This window comes from Hyla sarda, chromosome 4 (assembly GCF_029499605.1).
Source record: "Hyla sarda isolate aHylSar1 chromosome 4, aHylSar1.hap1, whole genome shotgun sequence".
Classification (NCBI taxonomy): Eukaryota; Metazoa; Chordata; class Amphibia; order Anura; family Hylidae; genus Hyla; species Hyla sarda.
In genome coordinates, this window is record NC_079192.1 from 338,938,238 (window position 1) to 338,955,190 (window position 16,953).

General features: G+C 42.1%; 1 protein-coding gene and 1 pseudogene across 2 annotated transcripts in view; both read right to left on the minus strand.

The window, feature by feature from the left end:
* Positions 1-2,099: 2,099 nt before the first annotated feature.
* On the minus strand, positions 2,100-2,267 carry LOC130267890 (U2 spliceosomal RNA; annotated as a pseudogene).
* Positions 2,268-6,973: 4,706 nt separating this feature from the next.
* The window catches only part of PANK3 (pantothenate kinase 3), a 40,924-nt gene continuing 30,944 nt past the window's right edge, over positions 6,974-16,953 (minus strand). For both annotated transcript variants that reach the window (XM_056516501.1, XM_056516499.1), the window contains one exon: positions 6,974-14,992. In XM_056516501.1, coding sequence (XP_056372476.1) covers positions 14,942-14,992 — 51 coding nt within the window. In that variant the 3' untranslated portion in view covers positions 6,974-14,941. The remainder of the gene's footprint in view (positions 14,993-16,953) is intronic.

Genomic DNA, 16,953 nt, shown 5'->3' on the forward strand with positions numbered 1-16,953 from the left:
AGATCGAGGGAGGGGACACCAAGCTGCTTGCCTATTGCAGATGCAGTCTTCCCAGCCTGATGCAGGTCTACAATTTTGTTTCTGGTGTCCTTCGACAGCTCTTTGGTCTTGGCCATAGTGGAGTTTGGAGTGTGACTGTTTGAGGTTGTGCACAGGTGCCATTAATACAGATAACGAGTGGAGGACAGAGGAGACTCTTGAAGAAGTTACAGGTCTGTGAGAGCCAGAAATCTTGCTTGTTTGTAGTTGACCAAATACTTATTTTCCATCATAATTTGCACATAAATTCTTTCAAAATCAGACACTGTGATTTTATGGATTTTTTTTTTCTCTTTATGTCTCTCATATATGAGGTATACCTATGATGGAAAGTACAGGGCTCTCTCATCTTTTTAAGTGGGAGAACTTGCAGAATTGGTGGCTGTCTAAATACTTTTTTGCCCCACTGTAAGTGTCCTCACTGCTAGACAACTGCTGCTACTTATTGTAAACTGATTTAGAACGGGTTTTAACAGTCCTTGATGTATTGCAATACCAGAGGATATAGGAAGCTCTTTTTCATTCTTCTTTTGCTAAAAATCCATTTACTATACAGTCCTGGATAGGAGACGTACAGTGGGGATCAAAAGTTTGGGCACCCCAGGTAAAAATTTGTATTAATGTGCATAAAGAAGCCAAGGAAAGATGGAAAAATCTCCAAAAGGCATCAAATTACAGATTAGACATTCTTATAATATGTCAACAAAAGTTAGATTTTATTTCCATCATTTACACTTTCAAAATAAAAGAAAATAAAAAAAATGGCGTCTGCAAAAGTTTGGGCACCCTGCAGAATTTAGAGCATGCACTGCCCCCTTTGCAAAGCTGAGACCTGCCAGTGTCATGGATTGTTCTCAATCATCATCTGGGAAGACCAGGTGATGTCAATCTCAAAGGTTTTAAATGCCCAGACTCATCTGACCTTGCCCCAACAATCCGCGCCATGGGTTCTTCTAAGCAGTGTTCTAGAAATCTGAAACTGAAAATAGTTGACGCTCACAAAGCTGGAGAAGGCTATAAGATAGCAAATCGTTTTCTGATGTCAATATCCTCTGTTCGGAATGTAATTAAGAAACGGCAGTCATCAGGAACAGTGGAAGTTAAAGCAAGATCTGGAAGACCAAGAAAAATATCAAACAGAACAGCTCGCAGGATTGTGATAAAAACTATTCAAAACCCACATTTGAATGCACAATCCCTCCAGAAAGATCTGGCAGACACTGGAGTTGTGGTACACTATTCCACTATAAAGAGATACTGGTACAAATATGGTCTTCATGGAAGAGTCATCAGAAGAAAACCTCTTCTACGTCCTCACCACAAAAATCAGTGTTTGAACTTTGCAAATGAACATATAGACAAGCCTGATGCATTTTAGAAACAAGTTCTGTGGACCGATGAGGTTAAAATTGAACTTTTTGGCCGGAATGAGCAAAGGTACATTGGGAGAAGAAGGGGAACAGAATTTAATGAAAAAAATCTCTGTCCAACTGTTAAGCATGGGTGTGGATCAATCATGCTTTGGGGTTGTATTGCAGCCAGTGGCACAGGGAACATCTCATGAGTAGAAGGAAAAATGTATTCAATAAAATTTCAGCAAATTTTGGATGCTAACTTGATGCCATCTTTGAAATAGCTGAAGTTAAAGAGAGGATGGCTTCTACAAATGGATAATGATCCTAAACACACCACAAAATCCATGTGGGATTACATCAAGAGGCCTTCACAATCTCCTGACCTCAACATAATAGAAAATCTATGGATAGACCTTAAAAGAGCAGTGCATGACAGACAGCCCAGAAATCTCAAAGAACTGGAAGACTTTTGTAAGGAAGAATGGGCAAAGATACCTCAAACAAGAATTGAAATACTCTTGGCTGGCTACAAAAAGCGTTTACAAGCGATATGATACTTGCCAAAAGGGGCAGTACAAGATATTAACTCTGCAGGGTGCCCAAACTTTTGCAGACGCCATTTTTTTTGTTTTCTGTTATTTTGAAAGTGTAAATGATGGAAATAAAATCTAACTTTTGTTGACATATTATAAGAATGTCTAATCTGTAATTTGAAGCCTTTTGGAGATTTTTCCATCTTTCCTTGGCTTCTTTATGCACATTAATACAAATTTTTACCTGGGGTGCCCAAACTTTTGATCCCCACTGTATCAGATATTAAACTGATGAGAACAGATGCTACACATGATCTTTTCCAAAAGGTATAAAAACAAGTACCTGAAATAGTTTGCAGCCACCACTTAAGGGTTGATCAGGATGTGTTTTTCCCTTTGCCACCATTTCTTTTTACCTTTTCCTCTGTACTGTGAAGGTTTGTTACAGGATGAATGAAAGGAACCTCGTTTTGACAAGTTGTAATACACAGGCTGATGGCTGCCCAATGTAAGTGCCAACCAAGTATATAAGCACTCATTTAACAAGGCTATTACACAGCTCAGTTATCAGGTAGACAGGGCAGTGGGAACATTTACTGGATGGTTTGTGCCGCCCTATACTTCCATTAACTATCTGCCACACATTCTCTATTACACAGCTTGATGTTTCTAATCACAGGGGGTCAAACTGATGGGGGCCCCTTGTCTACTCACTTGTCCTCTGCAAGCTCCAGCCCCCACAATGCCAGTGATGGCCAGCTCAACCAATCACTCGCCACAGGCATGTCCCGCATCAGCTGGTGACTGGTTGAGCAGGTGTCACTTGTACACATCCAGGAAAGTGGGGGCCAGAGTGTGCCAGGGACAGGTAAGTAGCCAGGTGTCCCAGCAGTCGGAGCCCCTACGATCAGACACTTATCCCGTTTCCATCCATCCCCCACAAATTAATCCACTAGTTCTCCCATTCATAGTAATCTTAGCTTTAGAGGCAGCCTCTGTACATGTGTGTGTAAACATCTATGGACAGAACAATTTTAGTAAAATTTGAAAGGATGATAAGGGCGGGAAAAAAGAAACTAAAATTGGCGGCCAGGGTGATGTGTCATGCAGAATGTTTAAAATAGGTACGTGTGCGATTGGAGAGGTGTACACTTTCTTTGGGGGGGGACTTCCTTTTTTTCTATTTTGTTTTATGGAGGCATTTAAGTGCTGTGCCTAAAAGTTTCCCTTTTTTTTTTAAAGACCAGTGTCACAAGTAGCGCTACAGCCAGAAATTCTGGCTGCAAGCGCGCTCCGGTCCCGTCCTGCTTCTGCCACCATTCGCATCGAGGGACGAGTTCCAACGCTGGGCTTTCACTCTCCTCTGTCCCCTGCTGTCGGCACATGCGCCCCCACCTCCTACGGCGCACTGGCTTCATCAAATTTTAAAGGGCCAGTGCACCATTGATTGCTGCTCGTCTGGTCCTGTGTCTATTTAACCCCACACTTCCTTCCTGTCCTTGCCGGATCTTTGTGCTCACTAGCCCTAGAGAAAGCATTCCAGTTGTGTGTTGTCTACAGTGTTCCAGACCTCTTGCTTTGTGACCTGATCTTGCTCCTGCGCCGCCTGCCCTCTGACGTCCTAGCTTCGTTCCTGACCATGCTCCTGTGCCGCCTGACCTCTTGCCTGTGCAGACTACAAGTTTGCCTCATCTTACCTATGCCACATAACACCTCAGTAGCCTGTGTGGACGAGTCGTAACAGGGGTAGCGACCTAAGTGCCGCCTGCCGCAGCAAGTCCATCCATTCCGCTTTGCGGCAGGCTCTGGTGAAGACCAGCAGCACCTTAGACTCCGCACCCTGGTACGGCCCACGCCATCATCTACACAGGTTCAGCGGATTCACTGCTCCACTGCCGTTACAACCACTGGACAGGAATTGTCAGTGTGACTACCCAATTCTGCCAACAAAACTGCATGTGGAATTTGTCAAATTTATCGTTCATAAACTGCAGACACAAGAACAGCTCTGCAGCCAGCTGTAAATGTAGCGTGTGCGCCATGGGGTTAAATGGACTTTTATTGGCTGCTATTCTTATATGGAATTTTTATGCATGAAGGAAATAAAGCTGGAAAAGTTGGCCCTGTATCATTGTCTGGATTGCAACTTACTCAAATCCCTTTAAATGGGCAATGTCAGATTCAAAAACTTCTTACATGTTCTTTTCTTACTGATAAAAATTAACCCATTCAGGACGCAGGGCCTATGGGTACGTCCTTGCGTCCTGGTACTTAAGGACACAGGGAGTACCTGTACTCCCTGGTCCCATTACCGGTGTTTGAAGCATGCTCACAAGAACCTGGTGGGTCCCTTTAGAAGCCGCAATCAAAGTTCATCAAGGCATCTAAAATAAAAGTAAAACGCTCCTGGCAGCTTAGTGAAGCTGATTGGGACCATCGCAATGAAATTGCAATGTCCTGATTAGCTGAGGATGGTGGGAGAGCCCTTACCTGCCTTCTCACCGTTCCATCAGTGGTCTGATGCTCCCAGCCAGCCATGTCAGGCTGGTGCAGCAGAGCAGCTCAATGCTGAGCCAAAGCTTGTGAAAATCCCACCACTAGGTGTCCCATACCTACTGGGACACTTACCAGTCCTGCAGCTGCATCAGCTTGTCAATGATTCATGGACAAGTGATGACTCATAGACAAGGCAGCATGACACACCAATCCCCTCCCACCACCACAAGGAGGATTATTAACACTATGAGCTAATGAAAAGCGCATAGTGATAATAATAAAGGTGATAGAGGCATAAAAATTAGATGTATATGGTCAGGATTAGGTACTGAGTAACAATTTTTTACTCAGTACGCTTTAAAACCCATTCCCAACATTTGATGTACATGTATGGCAATATAACATTGTTATTCTGCACTGCAAATGTGGTCAGAGAGAAAAAAAAATCTCTTAAATTGCTGGTTTTGGTTACCTTACCTGCCAAAAAAAACATGGATCAAAAAGTGATTTTACCCTAAGATGGTACCAATAAAAATTTGAGCTAAAACACAAGCCCTCGGACAGCTCGTACGTAAACTAAAAAAATAAATAAAAAAAGGCAGAATAGGGTAATGCAAAAAGTTTTTTTAAGTAAAAAAAAAAAAAACTATATTCTTTAGGTCAGTAAGAATTACAGAATATCAAATTTATAAAATTAACATCTAATAAATACTGCCAATGTCATAAATAAATACAGCCAAAGCCAAAAGTGTATTCAAAAGGAATGGGGAATTTAATGGAAGCTTCCTACCGGATCCACTTCTGGCTTTGGCTCAAACTGCAGTGGCAAAAAAAACTGTGTGGAAACCTAGTCTGAGACTTGCCCAGCAGCTCACAATAACTAGCACTATCTTGTAGATAAGCAATTGTTTAATAAACCTTTACATGGCTCAACCAAGGTGCAGGCACATGAATGATCACTAGATTGTCCTTTTGATGAACAACATTTTTTAACAAGCCAAAACGATACAATCAGTAGGAGAATTGGTTACCAAATAGATTAACTGGACCATAGAAAACAAAAATACCATCACTTTTATTGTTTTGTCATTGATAGTTATGGACTACAGGGCCACTTTCCTATTATAAAGTTTTAATAAATAATAAAACTGTTTTTTTTCTAACTCAAAGGGGTACTCCGCCCCTAGACATCTTATCCCCTATCCAAAGGATAAGGGATAAGATGTCAGATCGCCGCAGTCCCGCCGCTGGGGAGCCCCGGGATCGCCGCTGCAGCACTGCGCTATCATTGCTGCACAGAGCGAGTTCGCTCTGTGCGTAATGACGGGCAATACAGGGGACGGAGCATCGTTACGTCACGGCTCCGCCCCTCATGACATCACGGCCCGTCCCCTTAATGCAAGTCTATGGCAGGGGGCGTGACGACTGCCACGCCCCCTCCCATAGACTTGTATTGAGGGGGGCGGGCCGTGACATCACGAGGGGCAGAGCAGTGACGTAACGATGCTCCGGCCCCTGTATTGCCAGTCATTACGTGCAGAGCGAACTCGCTCTGTGCAGTAATGATAGCGCAGTGCTGCAGCAGCGATCCGGGGCTCCTCCACAGGGGCGATCTGACATCTTATCCCCTATCCTATCCACTGTCACATGCTTTCTCCCACACTATCCACAGGTACTGATGGATAGTACAGGAGATGCTGATTCCAATGAGCCCTACCTTGCCGGATCCGCCCAGCCATTCGCCCGCAATTGTAGTTTTATTGTATGTGGAAATCTGTCTGTAACCGGCACGGGCGGGGCTTCTTCAGCCTAACTGGCACTTACGTTAGCGCCGCTTATGGATATTCATCCTCTAGTTAGGAGCAGCGGAGAGAGGGAGAACTGGAGGGAGGGGGATGAATATTCATAAACGGCACTCAAGTCAGTGCCAGTTAAGCTGCAGAAGCCCAACCCGTGCCAGTTACAGACAGATTTAAACATATAATAAAACTACGATTGCGGGCGAACAGCTGGGCGGATCCGGGCAAGGTAGGGCTCATTGGAATCAGCGTCTCCTGCACTATCAGTACCTGTGGATAGTGCGGGAGAAAACATGTGACAGTTTTCCTTTAAAGGGGCACTCTGCTGAAAACATCTTATCCCCTATCCAAAGGATAGGGGATAAGAGGTCTAATCGCGGGGGTCCCGCCGCTGGGAACCCCAACGATCTCCAGGCCGGCAGCGACGGCAGATGGAACACGGAAGCTTGCAGCTTCTGCGTTAGTGACGTCGAGACATGCCCCCTCCATTCATGTCTATGGGAGGTGGCGTGACTGCAAGTACATAGCAGTCACACCTCCTCCCATAGACATGAATGGAGGGGGCGTTGCAGCTGGCAACGCCAGTCATCCGTGCATTGAATGACAGGGGTGCCGCTGCGGAGATAGTAGGGGTCCCGCCGCTGGAGACATCCTTTAGATAGGGGATAAGATGTTTTAAGTAGAGTACCCTTTAATGTCTATTGTGGGTTTATATTGTGTACGGTGTAAATAGATAAAAAGAAGAGAGACATGAAATTTATTTTTTATTTTTGAAGGCAATGTAAAGGCAACATGAGATAGCAATAAAGGAATAAAACAATTGCTCATGCAAAGTTTTTATTATTGTATAGAGGCTTGATCAATATAAACCTATAGGTTAGCCCTGAAATTAAATAATTATTTTCTGTACATTCAGTAAACTTTAATCATATTAACAGAAATAAATTAGAAAATGTACATTATCCGTATTACAAATATTTAGCTATAGTTTACCATATTCTTTGCATGTTAAAACCTGTACCACATTACAAAGTCTTCACAATATGGTCAGGTTCCGAACAGTAACAAAATAAGCACAGAACATTTCACACTAGAGAGAAAAGAAGAGGATTAAGTCCGTACAAACAGATTCTCTTTCCTCCGTCTAGTGTTAACACAAAAAAGGCATATATGATACAGGAAAATGTTGCATTAGACAAACAATATTAAATGCAAATGGAATGAGTGCTACCGATTTTAAAAGAACATACAGATAACTACTGAGAGTTTTACAGAGCACTTACTTGTTACCTGTACACAGATTTACCAATCCAAATTTTGTAGCGACGATAAACAAAAATACATTTACATACCTAAGAGAAAACACAAATAGGGCATTCAGCAGACTAAAAATATTATTTATAAAAAAGTTAAAGGTTGCCTGGATTAGAATAAAATAGAAACCCTGTTGTTCAAATGCATCTCTTTATCAGTAAAAAGGGGCTGAGCTACTGAGGATAATTTCTAACTCTTAAATGGGGTACTCTAATTTATAATCCCCAGAATGCCAGCATTAAAAGAATAAACCTTGACCTACCTACTGCCAGTCCCCCGATGCTGCCGGAATTGCTGTCCCATCCTCCGGCCCTGGTCTTTTTCCCGCTTATGGAGGTCCACATTTAACATTGTCATTCAGCTAATAGCCAGTCACAGCAAAGTCCTGATAGAGCCGGCTATAGGCTGCTGAGCCGGAGTACCCTGGCCTCAGCTTTTTCCTGGTGTCCAGACTTAACACATGACACTGCCGCTGTGCGGTGGTGTGACGTCTTGACCCTCAAAAGCAGGAAGAAGTCCAGGGATGGAGGACAGGATGGCAAGTCCAGCAGCACCAGGGGAAAGGAGATTGGCAAGTCAAGGTTTATTGTTTTGAAGCTGCCGTTCAGGGGAGTATTACAGACAAACCATTTAAGTCTCTAATATGGAGGTGAACAGGAAATGGCATAATGTGCATTAGGCAAACAAACATATACATTTTTAGGTCACTTTCACTTACAGTAGTTACAGGTTTTTTTTTTCTAAAGAAGAACAAAACAGAATAAGTGGCAACAAAGGGAAACTAAGACATATATATTGAACTGCCTTTGTATTAAAATTCCTTTCCCCACTTCTTAGGCTCCTCTCCTCTTCTCCCTTCCTATTTATACACTCTGCTTTAATTACTCAGACAGTATCAGGTTACAGCTGCCCATAGAAAGAGAAAGGGGTGGCCTGACACAGACAAAGAATCTCCCCTCAGTGCTTGATTTATAGTTCATACCGCTCTATAATGTCCCCGATGCTGCTACTGCTTCTGAGTATGTGCTATATAGATCTAGGGGAGTGGCATCACATCTTCTGTGGATTATCAGCGTATAGGAAACACCAGAGGCTAGGCTACACACTCACTAGTTCAGGAACAACTGAAAATCAGAGAGGAAATCTGCAGAGTGGGAAACCTGGGTAACCAAGCTTTAAAGAAGTAATATATTGGCCAGAAATACTTAATCTTGTTCACACTCCAGTTTATCATCAAAGTATGCTGAAAGGATAGTGACAGTTTAAAAAAAAGTTGCATTGTAATTTGGGGAAAATCTGCAAATGTGTGAACCATACTAACAAAATAAATGAAATCACAAGGTTGTACGAGTATGACAAAGTATTTTGGTGGCCCCTAGACGCTGCTATAAAACTATACATTTTGCTGCAAATGATAGTAAATACTTTTGTGTCAAACAAGACAAATATTGTTAATAGTGTAGCATTTATTGGGTAGACAGAAAAAATCTATTTTCAAGCTTTTGGAGCACAGAGGAAACCATCAGGAGAATTTTTTTTTTCGCTGTGTGTTTGTTTAGAAGTAGTTCACCATGTAAGCAGTTTTATATTGGTTTGCCTGGCATTCTAATGTGTAACTTCCATGCTGTGGTCACAAAGTGTGTGTATTTTAGAAGGAGAACTACACATCAGTAAAATCTATTTTCTCAAAAAGTGACACATTGTTATTTAAGGAAGAGAGGCCACAAAATGGCCTAATTTGTCTTCAGTAGTATGGTTGCAGGACCTAAACTCACCAAAGAGCAAGACGGCCGATCATCGAAGGGTACTATGAAGATCTAAGCGCAGTTCAACTAAACCATCAAAAGTCCCAGTTTTGGGTTTGTAATGCATCTGGTAGCTTTAATATTGCCATGGACCAAATGTATTGTGTTATCTGAAATGGGTGTTACTGGCTAGGGCTACAGATTCTCCCTAATACAAACTTCATCAGTGACTCCACAATGTTAACTATTTAAGTATTAAACAACATTTTTTTTTTAAATGAGAGCTTGTGGGAATCAGAATGTAAGAAATGGACACCAGAAATGCCCAAAAGGCCCACTGGAATCTTGACGTTTTGACAGAAAAAGGACTGTCTACTAATAGAGTCCCAACACCTATGTGAACATAGCCTAAACAATTAGACAGTTACCGTATGTTTGGTATTGAAGCTTAGCTCCATCGAAGTGAAAGGGACTGAGCTGCATTACTACACACAGCCTGTGGACAGGAGTGGTGCTGTTTTTGCTCCAAAAGAAGCAGCATTTTTCTCCTACTAGACTAATGACATTAATTTAGGAACAAGTGAACATTCATATTATGAGATTTGCAAGTAACACTTTAAACTTAAGAATCCTTTTCAGCAATGAGAACTTCAGTTTAGTATATTTGTTTTGATGGGTAATACACTATCTGGTCAAAAGTGCATTTTAATGTAATAAAAAACCCTGGATTCTTAAATAAAATAAGCATTATATTGCTAAACTATCCCCTACCCAGCTAACAATCTATTGTACAATTTAGAATAGAGATGCAAACATGATGCTAGAGGGGTAAACATCCCATCAAATAGTCCCGAAGCCCCTTCATACTGTATGACTGCATGTAGATAAAACTGTGACTAATTTAAACAGGATATATATCAGAATATATATATATTAGAACCTTGTATATTTTTACAACTTCTTTGCTAAAGCTGGAATACCCCTCTAAATGGCTGTCTATATACATTTAAAGTGGATTTTCTGACAAATGGTGGCGCATGAACATTACAAGCTAAACTGTCGGCAGAATATGGTAGAAAGAAATACGGTAAGTGAAGCACAGTGATTTGGTGCCTTATTCCTGTGTAATAAGCAAAGTAAAGCCGGACTGCACTGCTAGCAGCGACAGGGAGAGTCCCAATTACACTGCCCACACAGACGGCTTGACGTATACACTGATACAGGGATAACTCATTTACTGAACGTGGATGGGGTAAGCAGATAGTCCTGTTAGAATATTGTTTTGCTTTTCTCAAAAATTCTGTTTAAAACCATGTAAACCTTTAATGTCACAGAGTTCAGCTTCTCTTCCCCTATTATACCCTGCTTTCAGTTATGGTAGCATTAGCTACCTGACATGTTTGCTTTATAGGGAGTTGGCCACATTCTATTACCATATTAAAGTATGTTTACATGGGCTCTATAAGTGTCCTCTCTTTGAGCCCTGGGCAGTGTGGGAAAAAAATGGACCTAAAGCTCCCATTGAATTAATTAAGTAACAGGTCACATCTTTTTAGTGCGTTTCCCCCCCACTTCCATTGAAGTCAATGGAATAATCACATGATCATCAGCTACGAACATGAAGACCAAGGCTCTGTAATGTTAAAGCCCATATATAGGAAGCCAGGTGGGTCTTATTGAGCAGCAAGGGTAAGATAGAGGGCCTTAACATATGAATGGGCCACAAAAGTTTAGGGCCTTTCAGGAAATCTGTTATTGAAGTTGGTGATTAGAGATGAGCGAAGTTACAGTGATCTGATACGAACGTCTCCGCTCAGCGTTTGCTGACTTTAGCCTGCATAAATCAGTTCAGCTTTCAGATGCTCCGGTGGGGTGGAAAATGTGGATAAAGTCCTAGGAGACTCTCCACCACTCCCCAGCAACTGCCAAGCTGCGACGTTCGTGACAAATCAAATCACTGTAACTTCGCTCATCTCTACTGGTGATCAACCCCTTTAAGCTGTTAATTTTGTTATGAGATGTAGAAATCCTTAACTGTTATACATATCCCTCCACCTTTTATAATGGAGAATCTCTAGAAAGAGCAAAAGGAAATGACTGAATATGTTGTTATTTACCATCTGTACCAACCAATGTTATTGCAATATACTTAGAACACCTTCACCCCGAACTGAGACTGGGCAAAAGCTTGGTTGTATCACCATAGGTAGTAAAAGTGTTGAAAAATAAAAACAAAATCAGAAACAAAATATACAACATAAAACACAATGGAATATGCAATGAAAAGAAAGTTTAAACATGACATGGATTTCATGCTTTGTTACACATCACTGTGTAACCTTTAATACAGGTACCAAACGTTTAGACATCTGACGTCACTGTTACTTGAATATGCTGTAGAACAATTTTAACAGACAATGAAAAACAACGCAATACACATACAGCATAGGAAACTGTCTTAGAAAACGGCAAACTAGTCCATAGCGAATATTCAGAGACCATGTTTCCTTTAAGTGGCAACAAGGCCCCTGGGTATATCGTAATATTAAGTATCTAAAACCAAATTATTTATAGACGTTGTGCTAACTTTTTTCCTTGAGGGCTTCTGCTGGCTTAATTTTTTTTATAAGATAATATTGGACATATTTACGCTCATCCTGCAAAATCACCTGGTATTTCTGTTCTGAAGGTGCACTGACCCAGGGTTTCCTTGTCCATAACCACAACAAAAGGGGACACCCAACTTTGCTAGTGATTACCCAAGAAGACGAGGACCAGGCACCTGAAGAGCAGTAGGTGATTTTTTTTATGCCAATCATACCTCATTTAAAATATTTTTCTGGTGCCAGACAACCTCTTCAACATCTGAGGCATAATGTCCAAACAAGTGCCACAATAATAATGTTAAGTGCAAACATTTATGGTGTTTATTTTATCACAACTCAATGCAATAGGCCCACAGTTTAGACCAGTTTCACAATTTTAAATGGGGATAAGGGGCAAGTGCAATTTTGTTCAATTTAATACAGCGCTACCTACTTTTTAGTCATCAATAAGACACTGTATGGAGTTCCACAATGTGATATGGCATGTTAAAGCATCCTGCAAACAGACTATAAAATCTATGAATTCGCAGAACTGGATTTTTTTTCTTTGAAATAGTTAAAAATCTTTTTACAAATATTTACTGTATGAGCTTAAAGGGGTACTCCAATGGCACCATAAATTTAAAACAGATTTGAAGATTATTTCTATTTAAAAATCTTAATCCTTCCAGTACTTATCAGCTGCTGTATGTTCCACAAGAAGTTATCTTCTTTTTTTATTTCCTTTCTGCCTGATCACAGTGCTCTCTGCTGACACCTCTGTCCATGTCAGGAACTGTCCAGAGCAGGATAGGTTTTCTATGGGGATTTTCTCCTACTCTGGACAGTTCCTGAAATGGACAGAAGTGTCAGCAGAGAGCACTGTGGTCAGACAGAAAAGAAATTCAAAAAGATAAGAACTTCTTCTGTGGTATAGAGCAGCTGATAAGTTCTGGAAGGATTAAGACTTTAAAATAGAAGTAGTTTACAAATCTGTAACTTTCTGGCACCAGTTGATTTAAAATAAAGGGGTACTCCGCTGCCCCATCGTTCGGAACATTTTGCTCCAAATGCTTGGAGCAGGCGGCGGGGGTCGTGACGTCACAACTACGCCCATCATGACATGCCCCTCCCATAGACTTGCATTGAGGGTGTGTGGTGTGATGTCACAAGGGGGCGTGGTCGTGACGTTACGACCCCCGCCGCTGGCACCCAGCATTCTAAACGAACACTGGGTGCTGCACAGAGATTGCAGGGGTCCCAGTTGCAGGACCCTCACGATCAGACATCTTATCCCCTATCCTTTAAAAAAGTCTACCTTCAATTTTAGGTTGTGCCCAGCTTGTTATCTCCAATGAGAAGCCTTTCATGCAAGCAGCTGCTGACACATGCACGATCATATACAGATATTCGCACCAAAATTGTCATACCTTGTAAATTATGTACATGTATGACTGACTATACTGAAACAAAACAAACTGTATTATATTCACATATGTAGAAAGGGACAGTTTCTTATTGGTATGAGTTCCAGTTTACATGCGCAAAAAGTTCTTTGGATTCACAGTAAAATTTGTTAGCAGCAATGGTTTGTGCCAGTTCTATTGATCTACTCATAATGCACTGTTAGTGAAAATGTTACCAATATATGGCACATATCCAGTCAAGTACCTTTGAATTACATGACAGCTACAGCATTAGATGATGCACACCATCCTATGATATGGGAACGGGTTCTTTAAATAGCAATTGTTTCATAACAATTACTAAATAAATGCAAAGTTCAGTGCAATAGAAGACAGAGAATGTGGTGGTCAAGTAAAGAATATCAGAAGGTGAAAAAGTGTACAATTCCTATATTTTTCTTTCCTGGTTTTGCAACTTACAGTTTTGTGAAATACAGGTTGATTTCACATGCCTGCCATGGTTTAGTAAGTTCTTGGGATTCTTTTTATCTATGACTTTCAGATAGGAAATAGATATCGCCAGTTATACAGCTTCTGCATGCTGTAATATTCCATCCGTCCGTTTAAATTGTAGCCAATTGCATTTGAAGAGAGGCATCTGTAAGTGTGCAACCTCTAATTCTAAGCATTTCATAAGGCATAACATTGTAAGATTACACCGAATCATGACATGTATGTAATTCGGTGTAAGATTGCCCAAGGCTGAACAGGCCCTGGCTTAAACAGAAGCAAAAACACTGAATAAAACCCTTCAAGAACCATTTGCCATGTAGTTACAGCCAGATGAGACTTAAACAAGATACTTAGAGGCATTTTATACTCCCCAGAAATACTTGACAGCATATAAACTGCACTCGTAATACTGGTCACAAAAAAAAGGAATGAGAGGATGCATCCAAGGACAAGCATCCACTAAGTACAGATTCTGCAGCATTGGCTCTGAATTTATCAAAAGCAGTGTTAGCTACCATGAAAACTGGATGTTGGTCAGGATTATTAAGGCAAGACAACTCCACGGCAAATATACATGGACTTGTTTGACTTGGTAGAAAATGAAGAGCGTTCTATTTACAAAAACATTACCACATACGATCAAGAGAAAAAAAATCCTAAAAGGAAAATGCTGCACCGTAAATACACAGTGCTGCCCCCTTATAAATGATCGCTCACTAATATGACAAGACACCATTCAGAAGGAATGACTGCATGAACATGTGCGCATTGCTACAGTAAGAACAGTAAATGCCTCTGGTGCACACTAAATGGCATTCATATTACAGGCCAAATGTTAGATGCACAAACCATTGGATAGACCAACTGGCTGCCAGGAAACACTGTATAGCATGTGCTCTTTTATGCCCCTGCTTTAGAAATCCTGCCTCTATATACAGATTGTTTACTGCTGCAAGGGCCATATGTGCAACATTGTCAGCATGGAGGTCCTTAACATGAACATGGCTTCCAAATTGGTCTCATAATGTTCAGTGCTTTGTCACATATGTACTAATAAAAGAAAGATCAACATTGTCTCATTTTTCTTCATGTGTGCCCACTCATTGGTATAAATCATTCCAGAGAACTACTTCCAGGGCAGGAAATGTCGGACAACTCAAGAAAAATTCAGCAAGCCTAGAAGAGCACCAACTGCACCAAAATAACCCTGGAAGAAAGAGAAGGACAATTATTAAACGGCTGTAATAAAAGGAAAACCTACAAAGACAAAGTATCAAATCAGGAGGTGACGCTGGCTCTTCTCAAAGGTTCAACACTGTAAAACTATGTTCACAGAGTTTTTTGGCCGTATTTTCACCCTAAAAATTGTTGCTGTTTTTTTAACCTCTTATCGACCACGTAAATGTACGTCCTGGTTTGCGGAAATTCACGCACCAGGACATACATTTACGTCCTGTGTATGACCGAGAGCATCGGAGAGGTGCTCGCGTCATACATGGCAGGTATAACACAGCCGGAGACCCGCCAATAATGGCTGACATCCACAATCGTGGGGATGTCCGCCATTAACCCCTCAGATGCCGTGATCAGTACAGATCACGGTATCTGCGGCAATGCGCATGTTAAAATAGATGGTCGGATCGCCCACAACGCTGCCACGGGGATCCGATCATCTGTAATGGCGGCCGGAGGTCCCCTCACCTGCCTCCGTCCGTCTCCCCGGCGTCTCCTGCTCTGGTCTGAGATCGAGCAGACCAGAGCAGGAGATAGCCGATAATACTGATCAGTGCTATGTCCTATGCATAGCACTGAACAGTATTAGCAATCAAATGATTACTATAGATATTCCCCTATGGGGACATTAAAAAAATGTTAAAAGAAAAGTAGAACATTTTTAAAAGAAAAAGTAAAAAATGTAGTTTTGCTGACAGTAGCGGGACACAAGCTGACAGTAGGAGGATTTTTCCTTCAGCTATGAGCCCTGCGCTCACAGCTGTCAATCAAGGAAGTGTGTCCATGACATAGGTGATGATGCATGGACAAAGCAGGACTAGTATGTGTCCAAGCAGGCGGGGGGGGGGGGGCAGTTGTTTGACTGGCTTTTTCAGTATGAAATACTGAAAATTTTCTAATAAAAGCAATTGCAACTTAAAAGGGGAACTCCGCTGCTCAGCGTTTGGAAGAAACTGCTCCGAACGCTGGAGTCAGGAGCTCGTGACGTCATAGCCCAGCCCCCTCATGGCATCACACCCCGCGCCCTCAATACAAGTCTATGGCAGGGGGCGTGAAAGCAGTCACGCCCCCTCTCATATACTTGCATTGAGGGGGCGGGGCTATGACATCACAAGCTCCCGGCATCGACTACAGCGTTCGGAACAGTTTGTTGCAAACGCTGAGCAGTGGAGTACCCCTTTAACATAAAAAAGACAATTATGGGCGATTTTTTAGGATTGAAACAGGTGTTTTACAGCTTAGAATGGACCCAAAATACTGTGTGAACATAGACCAAAACAGAAACATGTTTTCAAAAACAGAAGTTTCTAGGCAGTAGAACACTTGTGTACGTTCTTGGTGTCCCTACAGCTGTGGTTTTTATGCTGAGCTTAAAAAGGTTTTTCCTACAAACTACACCAACTGATCAGACACTGATGTCTTATCCCGAGATGGGATTAGTGTCTGTTCATGGGAAACCCCTTTAAAGGGGTACTCTGCCCCTAGACATCTTATCCCCTATCCAAAGGATAGGGGATAAGATGTCAGATCGCCGCGGTGCCGCTGCTGGGGATCACTGGGATCCCCGCTGCGGCACTGCGCTATCATTACAGCACAGAGCGCGGCGTTCATCACGCCCCCCTGTCATAGACTTGCATTAAGGGGACAGGCCGTAATGTCACGAGGGGCGGAGCCATGACGTCACGCGGCTCCGTCCCCTGTATCGCCCGTCATTACGCACAGAGCGAACTCGCTCTGTGCTGTAATGATAGTGCAGTGCCGCAGCGGGGATCCCGGGGATCCCCAGCAGCGGCACCGCGGCGATCTGACATCTTATCCCCTATCCTTTGGGATCCCCGCTGCGGCACTGCGCTATCATTACAGCACAGAGTGAGTTCGCTCTGTGCGTAATGATGGGCGATACAGGGGACGGAGCCGCGTGACGTCATGGCTCCG